At 39.5% G+C, this 20,440-nt stretch overlaps 1 protein-coding gene across 1 annotated transcript in view; it reads right to left on the bottom strand.

The window, feature by feature from the left end:
- The window catches only part of TTC21B (tetratricopeptide repeat domain 21B), an 88,775-nt gene extending 70,684 nt beyond the window's left edge, over nt 1-18,091 (bottom strand). The window contains exons 1-6 of the mRNA XM_081242215.1: nt 18,008-18,091; nt 13,278-13,407; nt 13,079-13,189; nt 10,173-10,339; nt 7,675-7,797; nt 4,268-4,425 (exon numbers count right to left, since the gene is read on the bottom strand). Of these exons, the coding sequence (XP_081098341.1) occupies nt 4,268-4,425; nt 7,675-7,797; nt 10,173-10,339; nt 13,079-13,189; nt 13,278-13,407; nt 18,008-18,028 (710 nt within the window). The 5' untranslated portion in view covers nt 18,029-18,091. The remainder of the gene's footprint in view (nt 1-4,267; nt 4,426-7,674; nt 7,798-10,172; nt 10,340-13,078; nt 13,190-13,277; nt 13,408-18,007) is intronic.
- Between the last annotated feature and the right edge of the window lie 2,349 nt (nt 18,092-20,440).

Genomic DNA, 20,440 nt, shown 5'->3' with positions numbered 1-20,440 from the left:
GCGAAGTTCCTTTAGCATTTGTTGTAAAGCTGGTTTGGTGGTGCTGATCTCTCTCAGCTTTTGCTTATCTGTAAACGTTTTAATTTCTCCATCAAATCTGAATGAGATCCTTGCTGGGTAGAGTAATCTTGGTTGCAGATTTTTCTCCTTCATCAATTTAAATATGTCCTGCCAGTCCCTTCTGGCTTGCAGAATTTCTGCTGAAAGATCAGCTGTTAACCTTATGGGGATTCCCTTGTGTGTTATTTGTTGTTTTTCCCTTGCTGCTTTTAATATGTTTTCTTTGTATTTAATTTTTGACAGTTTGATTAATATGTGTCTTGGCGTATTTCTCCTTGGGTTTATCCTGTATGGGACTCTCTGTGCCTCCTGGACTTGACTGACTATTTCCTTTCCCATATTAGGGAACTTTTCAACTATAATCTCTTCAAATATTTTCTCAGTCCCTTTCTTTTTCTCTTCTTCTTCTGGAACCCCTATAATTCGCATGATGGTGGGTTTAATGTTGTCCCAGAGGTCTCTGAGACTCTCCACAGCTCTTTTCATTCTTTTTTCTTTCTTCTGCTCTGCTGTAGTTATTTCCACTATTTTATCTTCCACATCACTTAACCGTTCTTCTGCCTCAGTTATTCTGCTATTGATCCCATCTAGAGTATTTTCCATTTCATTTATTGTGTTTTTAATCGATGCTTGATTCATCTTTAGTTCTTCTAGGTCCTTGTTAACTGTTTCTTGCATTTTGTCTATTCTATTTCTAAGATTTTAGATCATCTTTACTATCATTATTCTGAATTCTTTTTCAGGTATATTGCCTATTTCCTCTTCATTTGTTAGGTCTGGTGGGTTTTTATCTTGCTCCTTCTCCTGCTGTGTGTTTTTCTGTCTTCTCATTTTGCTTATCTTCCTGTGTTTGGGGTCTCCTTTCTGTAGGCTGCAGGTTCGTACTTCCTGTTGTGTTTGGTGTCTGTCCCCAGTGGCTAAGGTTGGTTCAGTGGGTTGTGTAGGCTTCCTGGTGGAGGGGACTAGTGCCTGTGTTCTGGTGGATGAGGCTGGATCTTGTCTTTCTGGTGGGCAGGTCCACGTCTGGTGGTGTGTTTTGGGGTGTCTGTGGACTTTTTATGATTTTAGGCAGCCTCTCTGCTAATGGGTGGCATTGTGTTCCTGTCTTGCTAGTTGTTTGGCATAGGGTGTCCAGCACTGTAGCTTGCTGGTCGTTGAGTGAAGCTGGGTGCTGCTGTTGAGATGGAGATCTCTGGAAGATTTTCACCGTTTGATATTATGTGGAGCTGGGAGGTCTCTTGTGGACCAGTGTCCTGAAGTTGGCTCTCCCACCTCAGAGGCACAGCACTGACTCCTGGCTCCTCAATTTGGGATGATGCGTTGTCTATTCATGTATTCCACAGATGCAGGGTACATCAAGTTGATTGTGGAGCTTTAATCCGCTGCTTCTGAGGCTGCTGGGAGAGATTTCCCTTTCTGTTCTTTGTTCTCACAGCTCCTGGGTCTCAGCTTTGGATTTGGCCCCGCCTCAGTGTAGGTCGCTGGAGGGCGTCTGTTCTTCGCTCAGACAGGACAGGGTTAAAGGAGCAGCCACTTCGGGGACTCTGGCTCACTCAGGCCAGGGGAGAGGGGGGGCACGGAGTGTGGGGCGAGCCTGCAGCAGCAGAGGCCGGCGTGACGTTGCACCAGTCCGAGGCACGCCGTGCATTCTCCCAGGGAAGCCGTCCCTGGATCCCGGGACCCCGGCAGTGACGGGCTGCACAGGCTCCCCGGAAGGGGGGAGTGGACAGTGACCTGCGCTTGCACATAGGCCTCTTGGCGGTGACAGCAGCCCCAGCATCCCACGCCCCTCTCTGGCATCCACGCTTTCAGCCGCAGCTCGCGCCCGTCTCTGGAGCTCCTTTAAGCGGTGCTCTTAATCCCCTCTCCTCAGGCACCAGGAAACAAAGAGGGAAGAAAAAGTCTCTTGCCTCTTCGGCAGATCCAGACTTTTTCCTGGACTCCCTCCCGGCTAGCTGTGGCGCATTAGCCCCTTCAGGCTGTGTTCACGCCGCCAGCCCCGGTCTTCTCCCTGTGCTCCCCCTGGATCTACTTTTTATAGGAGCTTAGCTTACCCTAAAAAAATATAATTCCCTTTAAATTAGTAATCCCTCATTTGGGAAACCATCCTTCAGAAATACTCCTATATGTGTATAAAGGGGTGTGTGTGTGTGTGTGTGTGTGTGTGTGTGTATGTGTGTGTGTGTGTGTTCAGTGCAATATTTAGAACAGCAAAAAATTAGAAACATGCCTACCAATGGGGAAAGATAAAATAAACTATATTTATGTTCACTTTATAGATGCTATTCATTGTTAATAAACATAAAAAGATATCCATGAAATACTAAGTTAAAGAAAAATCAAGTTTAAAAGCTATATAACAAGTCTATTTTTCATTTTTTAAATGCCCCCCAAGATATATGCACATATTTATACATTATGTGGATACCTCCCACTCACACCCCCCCACGCAGTGCCTAGAGAGGAAATCTGGAAAAATATAAACATCAGAAAGTTACTTATACCGAAATTGTGGTCTCCAAATACTATTTCTCAGTAAAAGGAATTAGATTGCCCTGGACCATGGCTGATACCTATACAGGGCAGTAAATACACAAAATAACCCTGGTATATCTTGCCATACCAAATAGTAAGGAAACTATCAAAGACTACTAGGGTCATGTCAAAAAAGACTCAAGAACTAACTTGAAGAAGCTACTAACGGCCAAAGATAACTAAATCTGAGCAATTATAATAACCCAAAGGGTTAGAAACACTCAAGTTTAATCCATGTCATATAAACAAACAAACCCAAACCACTATCAATCACCAATGGAGCATGGATGCTAGGGGCCTTTTTTGTTTGTTTCTGAAACCTGGAAATAAGGGAAAAGACTCAAGCATTTATTCAACTTTTCTTTCTTTTTTTTCTTTTTTTTTTTTTTTGCGGTATGTGGGCCTCTCACTGTTGTGGGCTGTCCCGTTGCGTAGCACAGGCTCCGGACGTGCAGGCTCAACGGCCATGGCTCACGGGCCCAGCCACTCTGTGGCACGTGGGACCTTCCCAGACCACGGCACAAACCCGTGTCCCCTGCATCAGCAGGCAGACTCTCAAACACTGCGCCACCAGGGAAGCCCCAACTTTTCTTACATGATCTATAACACTAGATAACCAATCAGCAGGTTGGAAGTTTTTCTTTATAGGAGGATTCTAGCTAAGAAATGCAGAAAGAATGACATAACCATACTGTAACCCTAAACCAAGTACCCAGGTATTGAGCTCGAATTGCTGCTAATACCACAAAAAAAAGAGAGACAAGCATAGATTATGTCTCTTTGATGGAAGAACACATCAGCACTTATGAATTAACTGCCAAACAAAGAAACAGATAGTGAATGTGAATCTAACCAAGTCTCTAGATCCATCACCAATTTATTAGAAATACTGAGGATAAGCAATAAGCTACACAGTTATATGGCATACAATCAATACAACTCATATCATTCAAAACCTGTAGGATAAAAATACTGGTTTAACTTATTTAGCAAGAACAAAAAGAGGAGGGGGTTGTTGGGGAGAAAGAGGAACAAAGCAGGAAGGGAAGAAGGGAGAGAGGGAACGCTCCAATGCCTTCACACTTCAGAAGAAAACCCAAAATCTTTACCGTGACCAACAAGACCCTGTGCTCTGACGTCACCGCCTAGTCATCTTGCTCCTTCCCATCCTTAACCATATGACACGTACTCTTGCCTCAAGGTCTCTGCACTTGCATTTGCTTCTTACTGCAGTCTTCTCTGGGATGTCTGCAAGCTGGCTCCCTCTGTCAAATGCCATCTTCTCCCAGGCCTTCCCTGCCAACCCATAAAATTGAAGCCCCTCCCCCAGGTCCCTAGTTCACTTTCCGGCTTTATTTTTTCCCCATTGCACTTATAACTTTTTAACATACTACATAATTTCTTACTTGTTCTGCTTATTATATAAGCTTCATGAGGTCAGGGATATTTGTCTTTCTGCATATGAGTGCTTTAGAATAGCTACCCAGATATTTATGTAAATCTATAAATTCAGCCTTTAAAAACAATGCAACGTTAAGGTTTTCCTCAATTCTATATTGTTTGAAAAATTCAAATTAAAAAAACCTTATAGAAAAAAATACACATAGATTTTCCTTTTTCTCAAAATTACAACCAGATCCAAAGATACTTGTGACATCTTTTTTTACTTAACCTCTGTGCTGTCTCAACCGTCTGGTCCCAATCCTGCAAGGCTAGTTGTAGTTTCATTTTCTTTACAAAAGCAGGAAGGAAACTTGGAAAGTTCATGATTATCTGGTTCACAGTCTCCAGAGCACCTGAATAATTCTGGCACGTCTCAAGGCACTGTGCCTAAAGGGAGAAAAAAGAAAAAAGTGACATCAAAACTGTGATCATATATACTAAGCTTCTCACAGCAGTTACCCTGGAAGAGGTAGAATTCTAGTGTTTAACATTTTTTATATTTGTATTTTCTGACCTTTCTGTAAGAAACAGTTTTCACTTTTATAATCAGAAAAAAAAATGTTTTAATCAAACAAAATTTTAAAACATCACAGAATAAAAATATTTTACATTATAAGTGACTGTTTTAAAATCCACTTTTGGGGCTTCCCTGGTGGCGCAGTGGTTGGGAGTCTGCCTGCCGATGCAGGGGACACGGGTTCGTGCCCCGGTCCGGGGGGATCCCACGTGCCGCGGAGCGGCTGGGCCCGTGGGCCGTGGCCGCTGGGCCCGTGCATCCGGGGCCTGTGCTCCACAGCGGGAGAGGCTGCAGCAGTGAGGGGCCCGCGTGCCGCAAAAGAAAAGAAAAAAAAAAATCCACTTTTAAATAATTGAGAAATATAACTACAGGATGAAAAATTTGAAATTTTTTAGAAACACCATAAGGAACGTTTCTACTTATAACAGAAAAATTACCTTTTAGAATAAAATATTTCCAGGATATTTGCAAGTAGCATTTAAAACTAATAGATATTGTATCTTTTTTTTTTTGATATTGTACCTTTTAAAAAAAATTACTTTCAGGCTAAAGAAGATAAGATTTTAAAGAATCAGCAAAATAAAGTGCAAAACTACCTCAATATTTTCACTTCTATGAATTATCTTAAGGACATAAATGGATAAGACCAAAAAGAAGCATATTTATGGCAGAACTATTTATAATAGAAAAAATTAAAATAACCGGAAATGGCCACCTAGGATTAAATGATAGCATATTTACTTAATAAAATTTTAGGTGGCCATTAAAACTCATTATGTTAATTTGTAGATCGATATTTACTGACACGAAGAGATGTCATTTACGATATAATAGTTTAGCTGGTTATCTCCAATGGTGATATTTATTTTAAATTCAGATATTACTGTATTCTAAAATTTTTCTACAATGTACATGTATTACTTTCATAGTCAGAAAATATAAATCTATAAATATAGTAAGTGCTTTAAGAACAGATGATGAGGCATATTTATCATATGTCAGATTTTTTAAAATGTGTTTCTGAATCTCCTTTAGGAATAAATTTAGTCCTAGAATATCTCAGTTCAAAATGAACATCCAGCCTCAACAGATGTACAGTAAAACTGCAATATATTCCCCAAATCAGTTTGAGATTATGTTCCCATATAATTAAAGGAAAGTATGAGAACCATCCGAAGGTGCCACTATGTCAAAATAAATTATTATTTAAATTTCTCAATAGTGGACAATAATAGCAAAAAAGATTAATGCAGATAATTTTTAAAAATATATATGCCTTTGCAATCTGCTTAAATAGCTGGTAACATAAAATAACAAAATTATGCAAATAGACCACATCTAATACCTCCTTAGACCATTACCTCCCATATGAATGCAACATACTATATTAAATGAAACTAAATTTGCTATATAATTGGTTCATATCATTCCTAGTTGGAATTCAACTAATGCAAGCCTCTTGCTGAATGAACTGAAAAATAAATACATAATTGGAATGGGTTATATCAGAAAAAGAATTTAAACCAGTCTAAAGTATTAGAGGAAAAAGGTAAATCCTTCCTAAGCTGCTTATATTGACACTTGAAATAGCCCTACCTTAGATTACCTACTAGCTTTTCTTTAAGTAATAGAGGGGAGCAGAAATGATCAAGAAAAACTTATTTAAAAATTTGCTAAATTCCCATAACCTCTAGCAGTGCCATTAGGCAAAACCTGAGTCTAAGCAGGATGAATACTAGTTGTACTGGTGGCAAACATCTGAACAAGCTCACTAGCCAGGGAAATTGACAAGAGCAATGTAGGGACATTGGCAATAGCCAAGACACCAATAATCCTCTCTTTCTTTTTTATCCCACCACACCAGATTACTGCTAATTTAATAGACTGTTTTCCTAATATAAATTTAATTCTTTTTGCTGAAATAAAAAATGATCTTTTTTTTAATTTAAGGCATTCAGACGGCATCCATGGAATTGAAGAAAAAGTCCAAATTAAACATTTCTACCCACCAATGATTTCTAATGACACTGCCACTCGGTCATCCCTCTCAATGTAAGTTAGATCATGTTATTTCTCTTTTCATTGGCTGCCCATCTATCTGGTCCAAAGCAAAAGCCAAAGGCTTTACAGAATCAGCCAGCCTCTCCTCATTGCCCCCCATGCCCACCTGCCCTGACATTCACCTTCTCTCCCTTTAGCCTTCACTTTTCTCCCCTTCACTCATTCTGCTTTAGTCTCCAGGCCTCCTAGCAATGCCTTCAACATGCTTAAGGTATTTGAACTCACTACTCCCCTATTTGTAATGCATGCTCTCCCCAGGTGCCCACAGGGCTTTAACCCTCACCTCCTAAATGTCTTTGCTCAAATGTCACTTTCTCTGACCACATTATTTAAAACTGCAAGTTCATACCCCAGTTGTACTTCCCCCTCTTTCCTTGCTTTATTTTTCCATTGTACTTACCACCTTCTAATATACCATATAATTCACTTACTTTCTTTATTGTCTGTCTCCACCAGTAGAACATAAGCTCTGTAAAAGCAAGAGGTTTTATTTTGCTTAGGGTATCCCTTAGTATGTAGAGTGATGCCTCACACATATTAGATACATCATAGATGTTTGGTGAGTAGATAATATAGGAACAGGGCTTCCCTGGTGGTGCAGTGGTTGAGAGTCCACCTGCCGATGCAGGGGACACGGGTTCGTGCCCCAGTATGGGAAGATCCCACATGCCACGGAGCAGCTGGGCCCGTGAGCCATGGCCGCTGAGCCTGCGCGTCCGGAGCCTGTGCTCCGCAACAGGAGAGGCCACAACAGTGAGAGGCCCATGTACCGCAAAAAAAAAAAATAATAATAATAATAATAATAATATAGGAACCACCACAACACCAACAGCAACAACAAAAACAATTAAAACTGATCCAGGATTCAGGAATTTGGCAGGGAGTACTTTTCTCTAGCTTACTGTTCATCGTCCCATACAAATGCAAGTCCCTCCTGAAGTTGAGAGTTGATAAAAGTAACATAAAAACTATCTTTTGAGCTACTTTGTTTTGTTGGGTTTCATATATATTACAAATAAATTTTAAAACATCATTTTATTAATCTAACGTCAACTCACCTTACCCAGCAGAGCAAAAATATCATTTCCATCTTGTAATCCCTCTTCAAAATACCTTAGTGTTTTTTTAGTATAAGGTTCTTTTCCTCTTGTAATATCAAGCCATGCTCTCAAAACCTGTCCCTGTAAAATGAATAATTTTAATATTTTCATTTTTTTGGAAATGAAAGAAAGAAATGTTGATGAAGAAGTTAAACTAAGCATCATTCTTATTTGTAATTAGTAACAAAAATCAGTCTATCAAATAATGTTATGAAAAATAAAACTGCAATAAAATCACTTTCAAACCCTTTCTAGCCCACAGTTTTGGAACTATTATGAATTTCAGCCTTTAAGATTACTACTGTGGGGCTTCCCTGGTGGTGCAGTGGTTGGGAGTCCGCCTGCCAATGCAGGGGACATGGGTTCGTGCCCCGGTCCGGGAGGATCCCACATGCCGCGGAGCGGCTGGGCCCGCGAGCCATGGCCGCTGAGCCTGCGCGTCCGGAGCCTGTGCTCCGCAACGGGTGAGGCCACAACAGTGAGAGGCCTGTGTACTGCAAAAAAAAAAAAAAAGATTACTACTGTGGTCAATATTAATATTAAGAAGCTTGTAAAATATTCCCTTAGTACTAAATAACCAATATTCTTACATGGGGCTTTGCTAATAAATTACTAATAACTGCTAAACATGTAATTCAATACATAAATAAGAATTTGTTACCTCTTTTTGGGGAAACAGACCAAATGAACTAAGATGGTAAAAAAGAAGTGCCTTGCTTCACATTTATTAAAAATTAAGATAATTTGGCAACTATCTCAATCTCTTTGACTAGTCCAGTGAGCTTCAAATGAAAGGATAAAATGGCCTCAGAAATTAAAAAATGAAGAAGCCATGAATGTTTACCTTCAGAGATGTTAGTGAGCCAATGGACTGTAAGGTTTATAGGATTAGAAGGAAGATGAACACACGTTATTTTTCTCTTTAATGCCAAATAAAAAATTATGAAATCTGCTCGTCTGTCAAAAAATTTCTAGATTAATTAATAAACCTTAAAAATCTTTAACTAAGATCATATTTACTTCCATATATTTCACCTGAAAAGACAGGTAAGAATACTTAAACAATGTTACTTCTACTCATTAGATCACTGTACTTTCTTGAATCATTTCAACTGTGTGGATGATTCCCAACCTTTATTTCTAGTCCAATACCTTTTCTAATTTTTTCTCTTCTTTTTCTAGAAGCTCATCTACTGTCTCCATCTCACTGTTCTGTCAGAGCCTGAAATACAGAATGTCTAAAACCAAACACATCACCTCCCTCCAAGATTACCTTCTCATCCCAAAGTATTTTCTAGTCACGTTAACTGGTCTCTGAATTGTCCAGGCTTAAAACCTCAGACACATCGTTGATACCTGACACCTCAATATCTTTCCCCCCAATATTTATAATAGGTTGAAAACTCCTGTGGGTATTTGATAATTCTCAAATTCCTACCTGAATTTGATACACTGAATAGTATTTTAGTGTAGGCCCTTAAAGCCTTCTGCCAGAAAGTACTATCTTTGGGGGCCTGCATTCTGGTTTCTTCCCAAGTCAGTTCATCCTATAAACCTTTGCTAAATTCATCTTCTGAATTTGCACTTTAATAACATCACTGACATGATTAAAAATCTTCAATGACCCTCAGTGCATATCAAATTAGATATAAGTATTTGTACCTAGCCATCAAGATCCTTCAATTTGTCCCAACCCACTTTTCCAACCTTTTCTTCCACCCTCTTGTTCTCTGTACCCTGTATTCCCATCAGGTGTGAGGTTCTCACTGTACCCAGACCTACACGTCTCCTTGTTCTTCTCCTTTCTATCTATTATCTCCCACCTTGGGAGTATCTACTTTCCTTTTCCATAATCTTTGCCTGTGGAAACTGTATCTATCTTTCAGGTTTTAGCTCAAATGCTACTTCCTTCAAGAAATTCTTCTTCATTCGCCTAACAGTTATCGATGTGATCTCTCCTTGAGTACATAAAATAGTGCCTAGCACAAAGTAAATGAGCAATAAATGTTAACTATTATTTTCCTGCACATTTTAATCACACTTCTCTTATTCCATTTGTCAATTTTCTCAAAATGTTAATTGGGTGTGTGCTCTATAACACTGCTAGATGATCCATTCATGAAAGTAAAGTTTATGTATTTTTTATCTTTCTATTGTTAACAGTGCAAATAATGGTGCCTTGTACCTAGAGCAGTTCAATAAGGAGAGTGGGAGGGAAGGAAGGAGAAAGAAAAGGAGGGAAGGGAGGGAAGGAACCAGGGAGGGCTCTTGTCAAGAGTTAATAAATAACATTAAAAAAAAACAACCTTAGAGAACCACAATTTTATAAAATAATAAAATATTAAAATAAGGCTGTTATTTATAAAATGAGAATAGAGTGTGTAATAACAAAGCTTTTATATAAATAACATAAGCTTCCTTTAATGTTAGTATTTCAAAATAAGAAAACCAGCTACCTCTGTACTACCATTTGACATTTTGATCATTCGGTCAACATATTCTCTCGCCTTATCGTGACGACCAATGTGCCACAAAAATAAGCCTGCATGGTACAAAGCTTTTGGTCCAGCTCCTCTACGCTGCTCCTTCACTCTGGCATCTGATTCCAGAATAGCTTCTCTATCTGGGAGAAGGAAAAAAAGACATTAAGTGAAAATTAAGTTCTAGATTAAGAGTTTATAATAGGTCAGAGAATATAGTTCTTCTCTCTACAGCAGCACTAATAAAAATAAAATGCAAGCCACATACTGTAATTTAAAATTTCCTAGTAGCCACATCAAAGAAGTAGAAACAAGTAAAATTCACTTTAATAATATATTTTATTTAACCCAATATATCCAAATTATCATTTCAACACATAATTGATTTGAAAATTATTAAGGAGATACTTTTCTTTTTTTTCGTCTTACTAAATCTTTCAAATCTGGTATGCTCTTTACACAAAGCACATCTCAATTAAGATGTGAAATTTTCTTCAGCAAATCTTTATAGTGAGATTTCATAAAATTTCTTTTGGAAAAAGCAGAATCATATACTTGTTCTAAACATAATTTTTCTAACTGAGTCAAGCATCAGTTTTAAATTTTAAAGTAAATTAATTAGAATTAAATTTAAAACTCATGTCCTCAAACGAGATACATTTCAAGTGCTCTACAGCCACCTGTGGCTAATGACCACTGTGACCACACTACAGTTCTATAGTTCATGTCATTCTCAAGACATAAAGGCTATATATGCAAATATTTTTTTAATAATAAGATGAAAAAGTTGGCAATGATTCTAAAATGAGACAATTATTAGGGGCAAATTCAGAACTAGGAGTCAAATTACCCTACTTCCTAACCCAATTCTAAAACATATAACCAAGCCAGGCCAAGTCACAGGTCAGTGAAAGGTGGTATAATTACTACTTATATAGTTAACACTGACTGCTTGACTGCTCCCTTAAAAAGATGGCCTATGCCTAGAACTCTAATCACTTCTATTTAATCTATTATGTAAATGCTTGGGACACAAATGTCAGTTAGATCCAAATCCCAGGTCGAATCAAAATGTGGATCAGCTAGCCAATAGAAAGAAGAAATGTCAAAGCTGAGGACTGAGATTCTAACAGACTACCTTTCTGGAAATGGCTACCAAGGAAAGGTAAGTACTCTTCCTTTTAACTCTAACGATACAAATTTAAATTAAAATGTGGAATTACCAAGGAACAACTTTATGAGTTGAGGAAACAAAATTGTACTCTGGAGGGCTAGAGATTGCTTGGCAAGGGACCCCTTCTGCCCTGCCTACAGCACACCCATTGCAACACCTTCAGAAGTTCTCACTAAATAGGCATGATACAGAAACAGAACTTATGGGGCAGGAGCAGGCATTGTACCTTCCTGCCCAGATTTCCGGCAAGTCCCTAGTGGGGCATCAGCTAGCTGTGATAGTCTGAATAAAGCTAGTTCTTTCCAGATATCAGCTCAAGTACTTAATGCATCACAGCCCTTTAATAAACAGGGCTTACATTAGCATTCAGGAAGAATGTACGAGAACAATGTAGGCTCTTCCTAGGCGAGACAGACAGACATCTGGACCGCTCCTGAACTCAAGCGCAAGCAGCATTATTATGGAGGAAAGTCGAGTGACTACTCAGGTGTCTCTAAACAATCCTGGACATCACATTCTCTAACAGAACCAGTACTCTTGGGAGTAACCAATTAAACAAAAACTTGATTCTAGGAAGAAAACATTTTGTTAATTTCTCTTTTTTTTTTTTTTTTTAAGGCTTACTGACTACAGCTCTCCTACACCAATTCTCTGCTCCAGCTACACACACTCCTGCTGGAACATAGAGGAAGGGGATCCAGAGATGAACCTAATCCTGAACCATTTTCACGTATCTGCCCATCGAGTTCTCCTGTCTGAGAAGATCAAGTCCCCATTTCCACAAAGTCTTCCCAGCCTACTCCTATGGATAAACAGTACATGCCATTTCCCCACACTTTCTTAAAAGTTTTAGAAAGCATCTAGTCGTTAGATTTGTTTATGAACTAAACATATTAGTGTTTTAAATAACTTTTTATTTATTTGTACAAGTATATGTGGGTGAAGGATGTAAGTGATACTTTGCGTAAGAAAAAACTGTTTCCTAATATTTAAAAAAATTTATGGCATTTGGTAATTGTTTTATTATTTGAAACAAGATCTATTTTTACAATGCTATTAGCTGTTACTGGATATATATGGATGAATACAATACTATTTCTTTTTTATTACCTATAATTCCAATACTGTTCTGCCTCAGCCATTAAGATATGCTATGTATTAAGACAGTTCACACAATTTTAATTGCTGGTTTATGTATAAAGTTCCTTCTATAATCTAATCATATTTCCCAACCTACTACTGGATAAAAATTTACTGAATATCTTCCAAAGAGCTAGTCCCCCTGGGGGATGTAAAGGTTTTTAAGCTCAAGATATAGAAGAGAGAAACTGCACGTAGCTATATATGCACAAAACAAGTTGTAAAGTTGGCCTCTACAGAGTAATTTATGTATATACCTGTTTTGAGCTGTCCTTTTTTGGTTTAACCATTAGTAATATTTATTCACCTTTACATTAATTCAAACAATCCCTACATACTAATGAAACTTCTGCCATAGGATATAAGGAATATGAAAGTGATAGAAGACCCATATTTCTCATGCTTGATAAACTTAGTCTTGTCAGGAAGATAAAACAACTATGACATAAATAGTATCTACAGATAATACATAATGCAGTGTGATTAGACTGAATGTTAAGGTAATTGAGAAAAATCAAAATGAATTGAGTAGAAAAAACTGTCTAAGCATTGTACTTAAATACTATACCTGGACTGGGACTCATTTTATGAGTGTATATCAGTGCAATTAGAGAACAAAGTGATACATCTTGTTTATTTTTAATAGCCTCAAATTCTCGAAGAGCTTCTTGAGTTCTACCTGAAAATCAAAATTACAAAGTGAAAATTGTTCTTTGTGCAAAACAAGAATTTAATACTTATGGAAATGTTGGATAATTAGCACATACCTTCCATTAATGTACCATAGGCATAATAAAACCTGAAGAAGGGATCACTGCCATACCTCTTAGTTCCCTCACTGGCAACAAGTAACACATGATGGAAATATCTCTCTTGACAATAGTAATTAATCAAAGTCTAAGAGGAAATAAAGACTAAATGTTAAAAGAGATTCTGATGTTCTGAAATACTCTAAGCAGATATTAACCTAAGATCTTGAATAATCTAAAACTTCGATAACGTATTTTTTTCTTCCAAGTTCCTTAAATACTGTTAAAGTCTAGCACTTAAGGAATGTAGAACACAGTGAACACAAAATTATTGAAATAACTCAATGTTTTCTAATAATTTCGATCTTTTTTTCCCTAAACTATTTCCTAACAATACTGAAGGCAGGGTATTTTCACCTCTTTCCTTTCCCCACATTTTCTTAAGGTTTTAGAAAATGGGAAAACAGACAAAAAGCAGGAATTAAAAAAAAAAGACAAGAGGCTTCCACTGCCAGACCAGATTTCTTTTAAAAACAAAAACCCTTCTATTTTGTTTTTATAGCATCACAAAGTAATGACCAATTAAACTCAGCAATTGATTGTCAAAGATTATCTTGTTTTCTGAGTTCCACAACAAATAACTGTCAGTAAAACAAAGGATCTATTTTTTAATGGAAATCACTATCATTAGGCTTTTTTCAAAATTATATTATTTATACATGAGGCAGAAAACTAGTATCAGGAGATACAAAGTTCTGATTAATTGGATCTACGCTTTACACCATTTTTCTCAGGATCACATCTAAGGCTTAGTTGCTAACCTAATCAAAGAGGGAAGCCATATTCACCATCACTGTGATATACCTGATTCACTCCCACAAACCAATTCGGGCCATCCCATACCTCCCTAGTCTGACTCTTCAGCTGGTTCAGCAGGAGCAAGAAATACAGATGAAGCACTGATTGACAGGATTAAAATGAGTGTCTGAACAGCTTTTTTTTTTTTTTTTTTTTTTACAGTCCATTGTTTCTGGAGGGCTACAGTCCACGTGCTTCTCTAGAACAGTCTGGCAAACATCCTCCAACTTTTACTCTGCTTCCCTCCTGTGGTTACTCTTCTCCAGTCCCTTCTCAGCCACTGTTTCTTCAAAGTGTGATCTGGACACCAACTCCAAGACCCCCGCGGTACACCTCAGGAAAGTGCAGTTTTCCTTTAGAGCCCTTTCCCTAAGGTTGCAAATGACTTCTTAGTTTGCCACAACTAAGGACACTTTTAATATCATCTTACTTGACTTCTGTCCAGCGTTTAGTATCACTAAGCACCTATAACTCTCCTAAAAGGCAGTGGCATGGTATCATAAAAAGGACATGGATTTTAAGACCTGTTTTCAAATTTCCAGTCCATCTTATAGCCGCTCAGTTTTGCTCATTTGTAAAATGCTGGTAGTCATTTATAGGTCATTGTATTTTAATTGAGATATCATACTGTAAAACTCCTATTCCAAAAAAAAAAAAAAAGTTCCTCCAAACCCCGAATGTTGATATTAAAAACAAAAACAAAAACACGTGTCCAGCCAAGACCTCTCATGGCAGCTCCAGATTCCTATTTCAATTTCCCCAAAACCCAAGCCAGACATTGTGTCAGGAATCCTCTCTTCCTGTGTGCACAGTCCCCATAAGTCTAACCAGTCAGTAGGTTCTTCTTCTGTTGTTCTAGTCTGCTTCCCACTCCCCACACCTATTTCCACTGCCTTGGTTCAGGTTAGGTTGTTCAATCCAACAAACATTTACTGACTGCTACGAGTGCCAAGCACTGGGCTAGGTATGGTGAACATGAAGATGAATAAGATATGGTTCCTGTCCCAGAAAAGCTTAAAATTTTCAACTGAGACTAGAATCTAAAGACTATTTGAACCCACACACCTACAGTCAATTAATCTTCCACAAAGGAGGTAGAATATATAATAGAGAAAAGACAGTCTCTTCAGCAAGTGATGCTGGGAAAGCTGGACAACTGCATGTAAATCAATGAAGTTAGAACACACCCTCACACCATACACAAAAATAAACTCAAAATGGCTTAAAGACTTAAATATTAAGACATGACACCATAAAACTCCTAGAAGAGAGCATAAGGCAAAACATTCTCTGACATAAATCGTACCAATGTTTTATTACATCAGTTTCCCAAGGTAATAGAATTAAAAGCAAAAATAAACAAATGGGACCTAATCAAACTTAAAAGCTTATGTACAGCAAAGGAAACCACAAACAAAATGAAAAAACCTACGGAGTGGGAGAAAATATTTGCAAATGATGTAACTGACAAGGGTTTAATTTTCAAAATATACAAACAGCTCAAACAACTCAGGAAAAAAGAAAGAAAGAAAGAAAAAAAAAGCCCAAAAACCCAATCAAAAAATGGGCAGAAGACCTAAATAGACACTTCTCCAAAGTAGACATACAGAGGGCCAACGGACACATGAAAAGATGCTCAACATCATTAATTATTAGAAAAACGCAAATCAAAACTACAGTGAGGTATCACCTCACACCGGTCAGAATGGCCATCATTAAAAAATCTACAAATAACAAATGCTGGAGAGGGTGTGGAGAAAAGGGAACCCTCCTACACTGTCGGTGGGAATAAAATTGGTGCAGCCATTATGGAAAACCGTATGGAGGTTCCTCAAAAAACTAAAAATAGAGTTGCCGTATGATCCCGCAATCCCACTCCTGGGCATATATCTGGATGATCCTGTATGATCCCGGATGATCCTGCAATCCCACTCCCGGGCATATATCCGGAGAAAATTCAAAAAGATACATGCATCCCAATGTTCACAGCAGCACTATTTACAATAGCCAAGACATGTAAACAACCTAAATGTCTATTCACAGATGAATGGATAAAGAAGATGTGGTGTGTGTGTGTGTGTGTATACATACACACACACACACACACACACACACACACAAATGGAATACTATTTGGCCATTAAAAAAGAACGAAATAATGCCATTTGCATCAATATGGATGCAACTAGAAATTATCATACTAAGTGAAGTAAGAAAGAGAAATACCGTATGATATCACTTATACGTGGAATCTAAAGTATGACACAAATGAACTTATCTATGACACAAAAACAGACTAAGACACAGAGAAGAGACTGATGGTTGCCAAGGGGGAGGGGGGGTGGGGTAGGGAGGGATTGGGAATTTGGGGTTAGCAGATGCAAACTATTATATAGATAATGGATAAACAACAAGTTCCTACCGTATAGCACAGGGAGCTATATTCAAATAATTCAAATTTCAGTGTCCGCAAGTAAAGTTTTATTGGAACAAAGCCATGCTTAAGTATTGTCTATAGCTGCTTTCATGATACGATGGCAGATTCGATGCCACAGAGACCCTATGGCCCATAAAGCCTGAATATGTACCACCTGGCCCTTTAGAGTTTGCTGTTCTACTTAAGGCTCCTGTTCTAGAACGTTAAGTAGAACAGGGATTACTGGATAACAAGGTTAGAAGAAAGTTAGGGTCAAGAAGGGCCTCCTATTGAGTTGATCCTCTAAGTGATGAGGAGTTAAATCACAGTTTTTAGCATGAAAGTGTTTTTATTAAAAAGTTCATTTGGGTGGCAGTACAAAGGATAAATTTAAGGAGATGAAAATACTTAAGGGGATGAGGGAAGGATTCACAGGAAGGTAATGTAAAACTTCAGGCAAAAAAGCAAAAGACACTCCAGCACCCCCATCACTGCCAAACTGTCCTCCAGCCACTCACCACCAGCTAACATGGTACGCATTGCATTTACCTGTTTACCGACTGACTCCTCCTCCCCAAATGTAGAAAGATTTGGGAGGGTTTTTCTTAGCTTTATTACTGCAGGGCTTATTATCTTCACGCTTAGAATAGTGCCAGACACATGGGAGGCATTCAATAAACATTTGTTGAATTAATTTAATTAAGGTTTTCGCCAACATTAGATTATAAATTCACAGTCCCTGTGAAGGCGGGGACTGTTCCGTTCTGTTCATCACTATCTCCAGCTCCAGTGGACACACAGTGAGCCCTCCATCAATACGTGTTGAACAAGGGAATCAGTGAACTAATGAATGGAGAAGATAATCATCCTAAAAAGTAACTTCTTTTAGTTTCAAGTCTCATGTCTTTGTTTTCATATCATTATTTCTTACATGGACCGTCATTAAATATTTGCTGAACGGATGCGTCCGTGATAAACAGAGAAGACCATCACCCTAAAATACTCCTCCATTTTCAAGCCTATGTCTTTAACTGATATCGTATCATCTTTCCGTGCTCCTTTTACCCTCCCACGGGGGAAGCTGGCACTAGTTTGCTCTAAGTTCTTAAAAATTGCACCCGGGAGACGCACTAGGTGTCCTATGTTGACCAAACCTTCCGAGCAAACAGGGTACAAAAGTAAAAGTAAACAAGACCAACAGGGTAGGAAAAGCACACTAACGGCAATTCGGAAAGCAGCGCGCGGGGGACGGCTGCCCAGACCTCAAGATTCCAAAGCAGGGCCCGCGGAGGGAGAGCAGGTGATGTAGGTTACAGGCCCGCACCCCAGGCGGGAGCACCTAGCCAGCCGGGGCGGCAGGTACCGCAGGGTAACAACGGCCTAGCCAGGTCGCCCGCGAGCTCCCCACGCCCCCCGGCCCCTCGCCACCCCGGCACCCCCCACGGCAACACACGGCCAGCTCCTGCCCGCTCACCTTCAGCTCCTGCGAGTCCATGGCTTCCGAGGCCGAGCCGCGTGCCTCCTTGCAGAAGCCCAGCAGAACAGCCAAGCGTCTCAGGGTCTAACAGCCCAGGCCCAAGCAGCCCAGGCCCAAACCAGCTTGGGACGCGGCGGGAGGGGGCGGGAAGGGGCGGGCCGCGCCGCCATTGGCTGCCGGCGGAGGGGGCGGGCCCTCGCGGCAGGGATTGCGGGGGTCGAGGCACGGGCGGGGACCCGGAGGAAGGGCGGTGGGCGGGGACCCGGAGGAAGGGCGGTGGGCGGGAAAGGGGGCGCGACCAACCGGATGCTGGTTGAGGCGGAGGTCAAACAGCGCAACGACCCTAGGGGCACCGTGAGTGGGCGGGCCTGAGGATTAGGAATTAAAGAATGAAGGAAATGGGGGAGGACGTAGGAAAAAGGGCAAGTCTGTTTCCCATCTCCTGCTACAAAGCAAGACACCATTTTCTACACGTTTGTGTAGAGGCGGGTTCCCGCAATGCGGCTATTTAGAAGGCCTGACCAGCTCAGAGAAAAGACTTTAACTTTTACGTGTAGTAGTTGCATTATGGCCACAAGGTGGAGCAGAAAAATCACAAGTCCTTAACAGAAAGGGATGAGCTTCTTGCGCCCATCTTTGCAGGCAGTGCTGCAATCCCGTGTTTTTTGTTAGAAAGCACGTTAAATTAGTCTTTTTTTTTTTTTACCAGCCCTTATAATGGGAGGAACCAATGAAGTAAACCTATTTTTTCAGTTAAAAAAATATAACACTGCTGATTTTAAACTGAGAATAAAATTAATCCCTACGCAAACGTTTATGTTTGCACTGATCAGGCAACTCTCAGTTGCTCGTAGATGTCTTCAGTTATTTAGTGAATTGAATTGAAATAGAATGAACAAAGAGATTTCCTATTTCTGCTTAAAGATAATTTTAAAATAAGATTTGAGGTTTAAGTAATCTTTGTGGAATTTTTTACATGGATCCCAAATTTCAATCCTAGTTCTAATTATCTTACTTTAGTTGATGTGATTCATAGTTGCCTTAATCAGATTTTAAGTTTGTTAAGCAGTCAACGAACATTAACCTTTTTCCATGCCAGTAGGTTAGGTAATGACAATCTTGAGGGAAAGGGTATGATTACAGACTTCAGTGCTAGGCAATATTTCTCACTGGTTTCCCTTAAAAGAGCATTCTACCCAGAGAGGCACATATTATTTTCATGAAGATTGCTTTTGTTTGTTTCCATCATTCATAGTCAAGCTAAATGTTTGTGATAAGGGACAGCTGGTAATACCTGCTGGTCTGATTTTCAAAGCCTGTGGATTAATCTGCACCTGGTATGCAGCAGAGAATATCAGAAACTAAGATGCTCATCTGAGTATATAATCTTAACCAGTATGCTTTTGGTTTCAAGTGAAGAGTTCATCCAGAAGAAAATTTCTGAGGATCATAGTTAAAGGAAGAGATGATCAACCTACCTTTCTGAGATCTTTAAAGTCTAAACTTGGGCTGTCAGACTATTGGAAGGGCCCACTTGGGCCTTTTAATTTAGCCCTTTATAAAATTTCCTTCGTTGAATTTTGTTCTAAGTTTAAAGTATTTAGCACAAAACACCATGCCTGTCACTCCATGAGTGTTTGTTGGATTAAAATTACTTTGGGGGGCTTCCCTGGTGGCACAGTGGTTGAGAGTCTGCCTGCCGATGCAGGGGACACGGGTTCGAGCCCCGGTCCAGGAAGATCCCACATGCCGCGGAGCGGCTGGGCCCATGAGCCATGGCTGCTGAGCCTGCGCGTCCGGAAGAGGACACAACAGTGAAAGGCCCGCGTACCGCAAAAAAAAAAAACAAAAAAAAACTACTCTGGGAATTTGCTTTGACACTCCTGATAAACTTGTTCCCTGCATAGGGCCTCACATGAGTAGTTTCTTTTGGATCTCAGCCCAGGAAAAACTCTGTCTTCCCTGAAAAACTGAGGTGTTCCTTAGCTCAAGCATTTCTACTGGCTCACTTTTACCTACCAACGTTTCAGTCTGCCATCTAAGACCTTTCATCGTCTTTGAAGCCTTATCTCCTACTTCTCCATTCATAGAGCCTTTATTCCAGGCAAATGGGACAACCATTCCTTCTTCTGGGTGCCTTCCCTTACTTTGCTCTGAGCTCTTTCTCCATCTGAAAAAAGAAACCTATGTTTCTTCTATGAAGCCTTTAGGGATGGCCATAACAGATGGGATGTGTGAGATTGCCTGGTGCAGTAGCAAGAATATGGTCTCTCAGACGTGAGATGGAACTCCTGGCATGCTATTATCTTTGTGACTTGGGCCAGTAATTTCCTGACCTTAATTTTCCATATTTACTAAAGAAATTAAACACCTAACCACATACAAAAAGTTCCTGACACATAATAGACATAACCATTAATTTCCATAAAA

The sequence above is a fragment of the Mesoplodon bidens genome (genome assembly GCF_964165515.1).
Source record: "Mesoplodon bidens genome assembly, chromosome: 8".
Lineage (NCBI taxonomy): Eukaryota > Metazoa > Chordata > Mammalia > Artiodactyla > Ziphiidae > Mesoplodon > Mesoplodon bidens.
The sequence above is the reverse complement of the archived record's forward strand: the minus strand, read 5'-3'. Positions and strand labels throughout refer to the sequence as shown.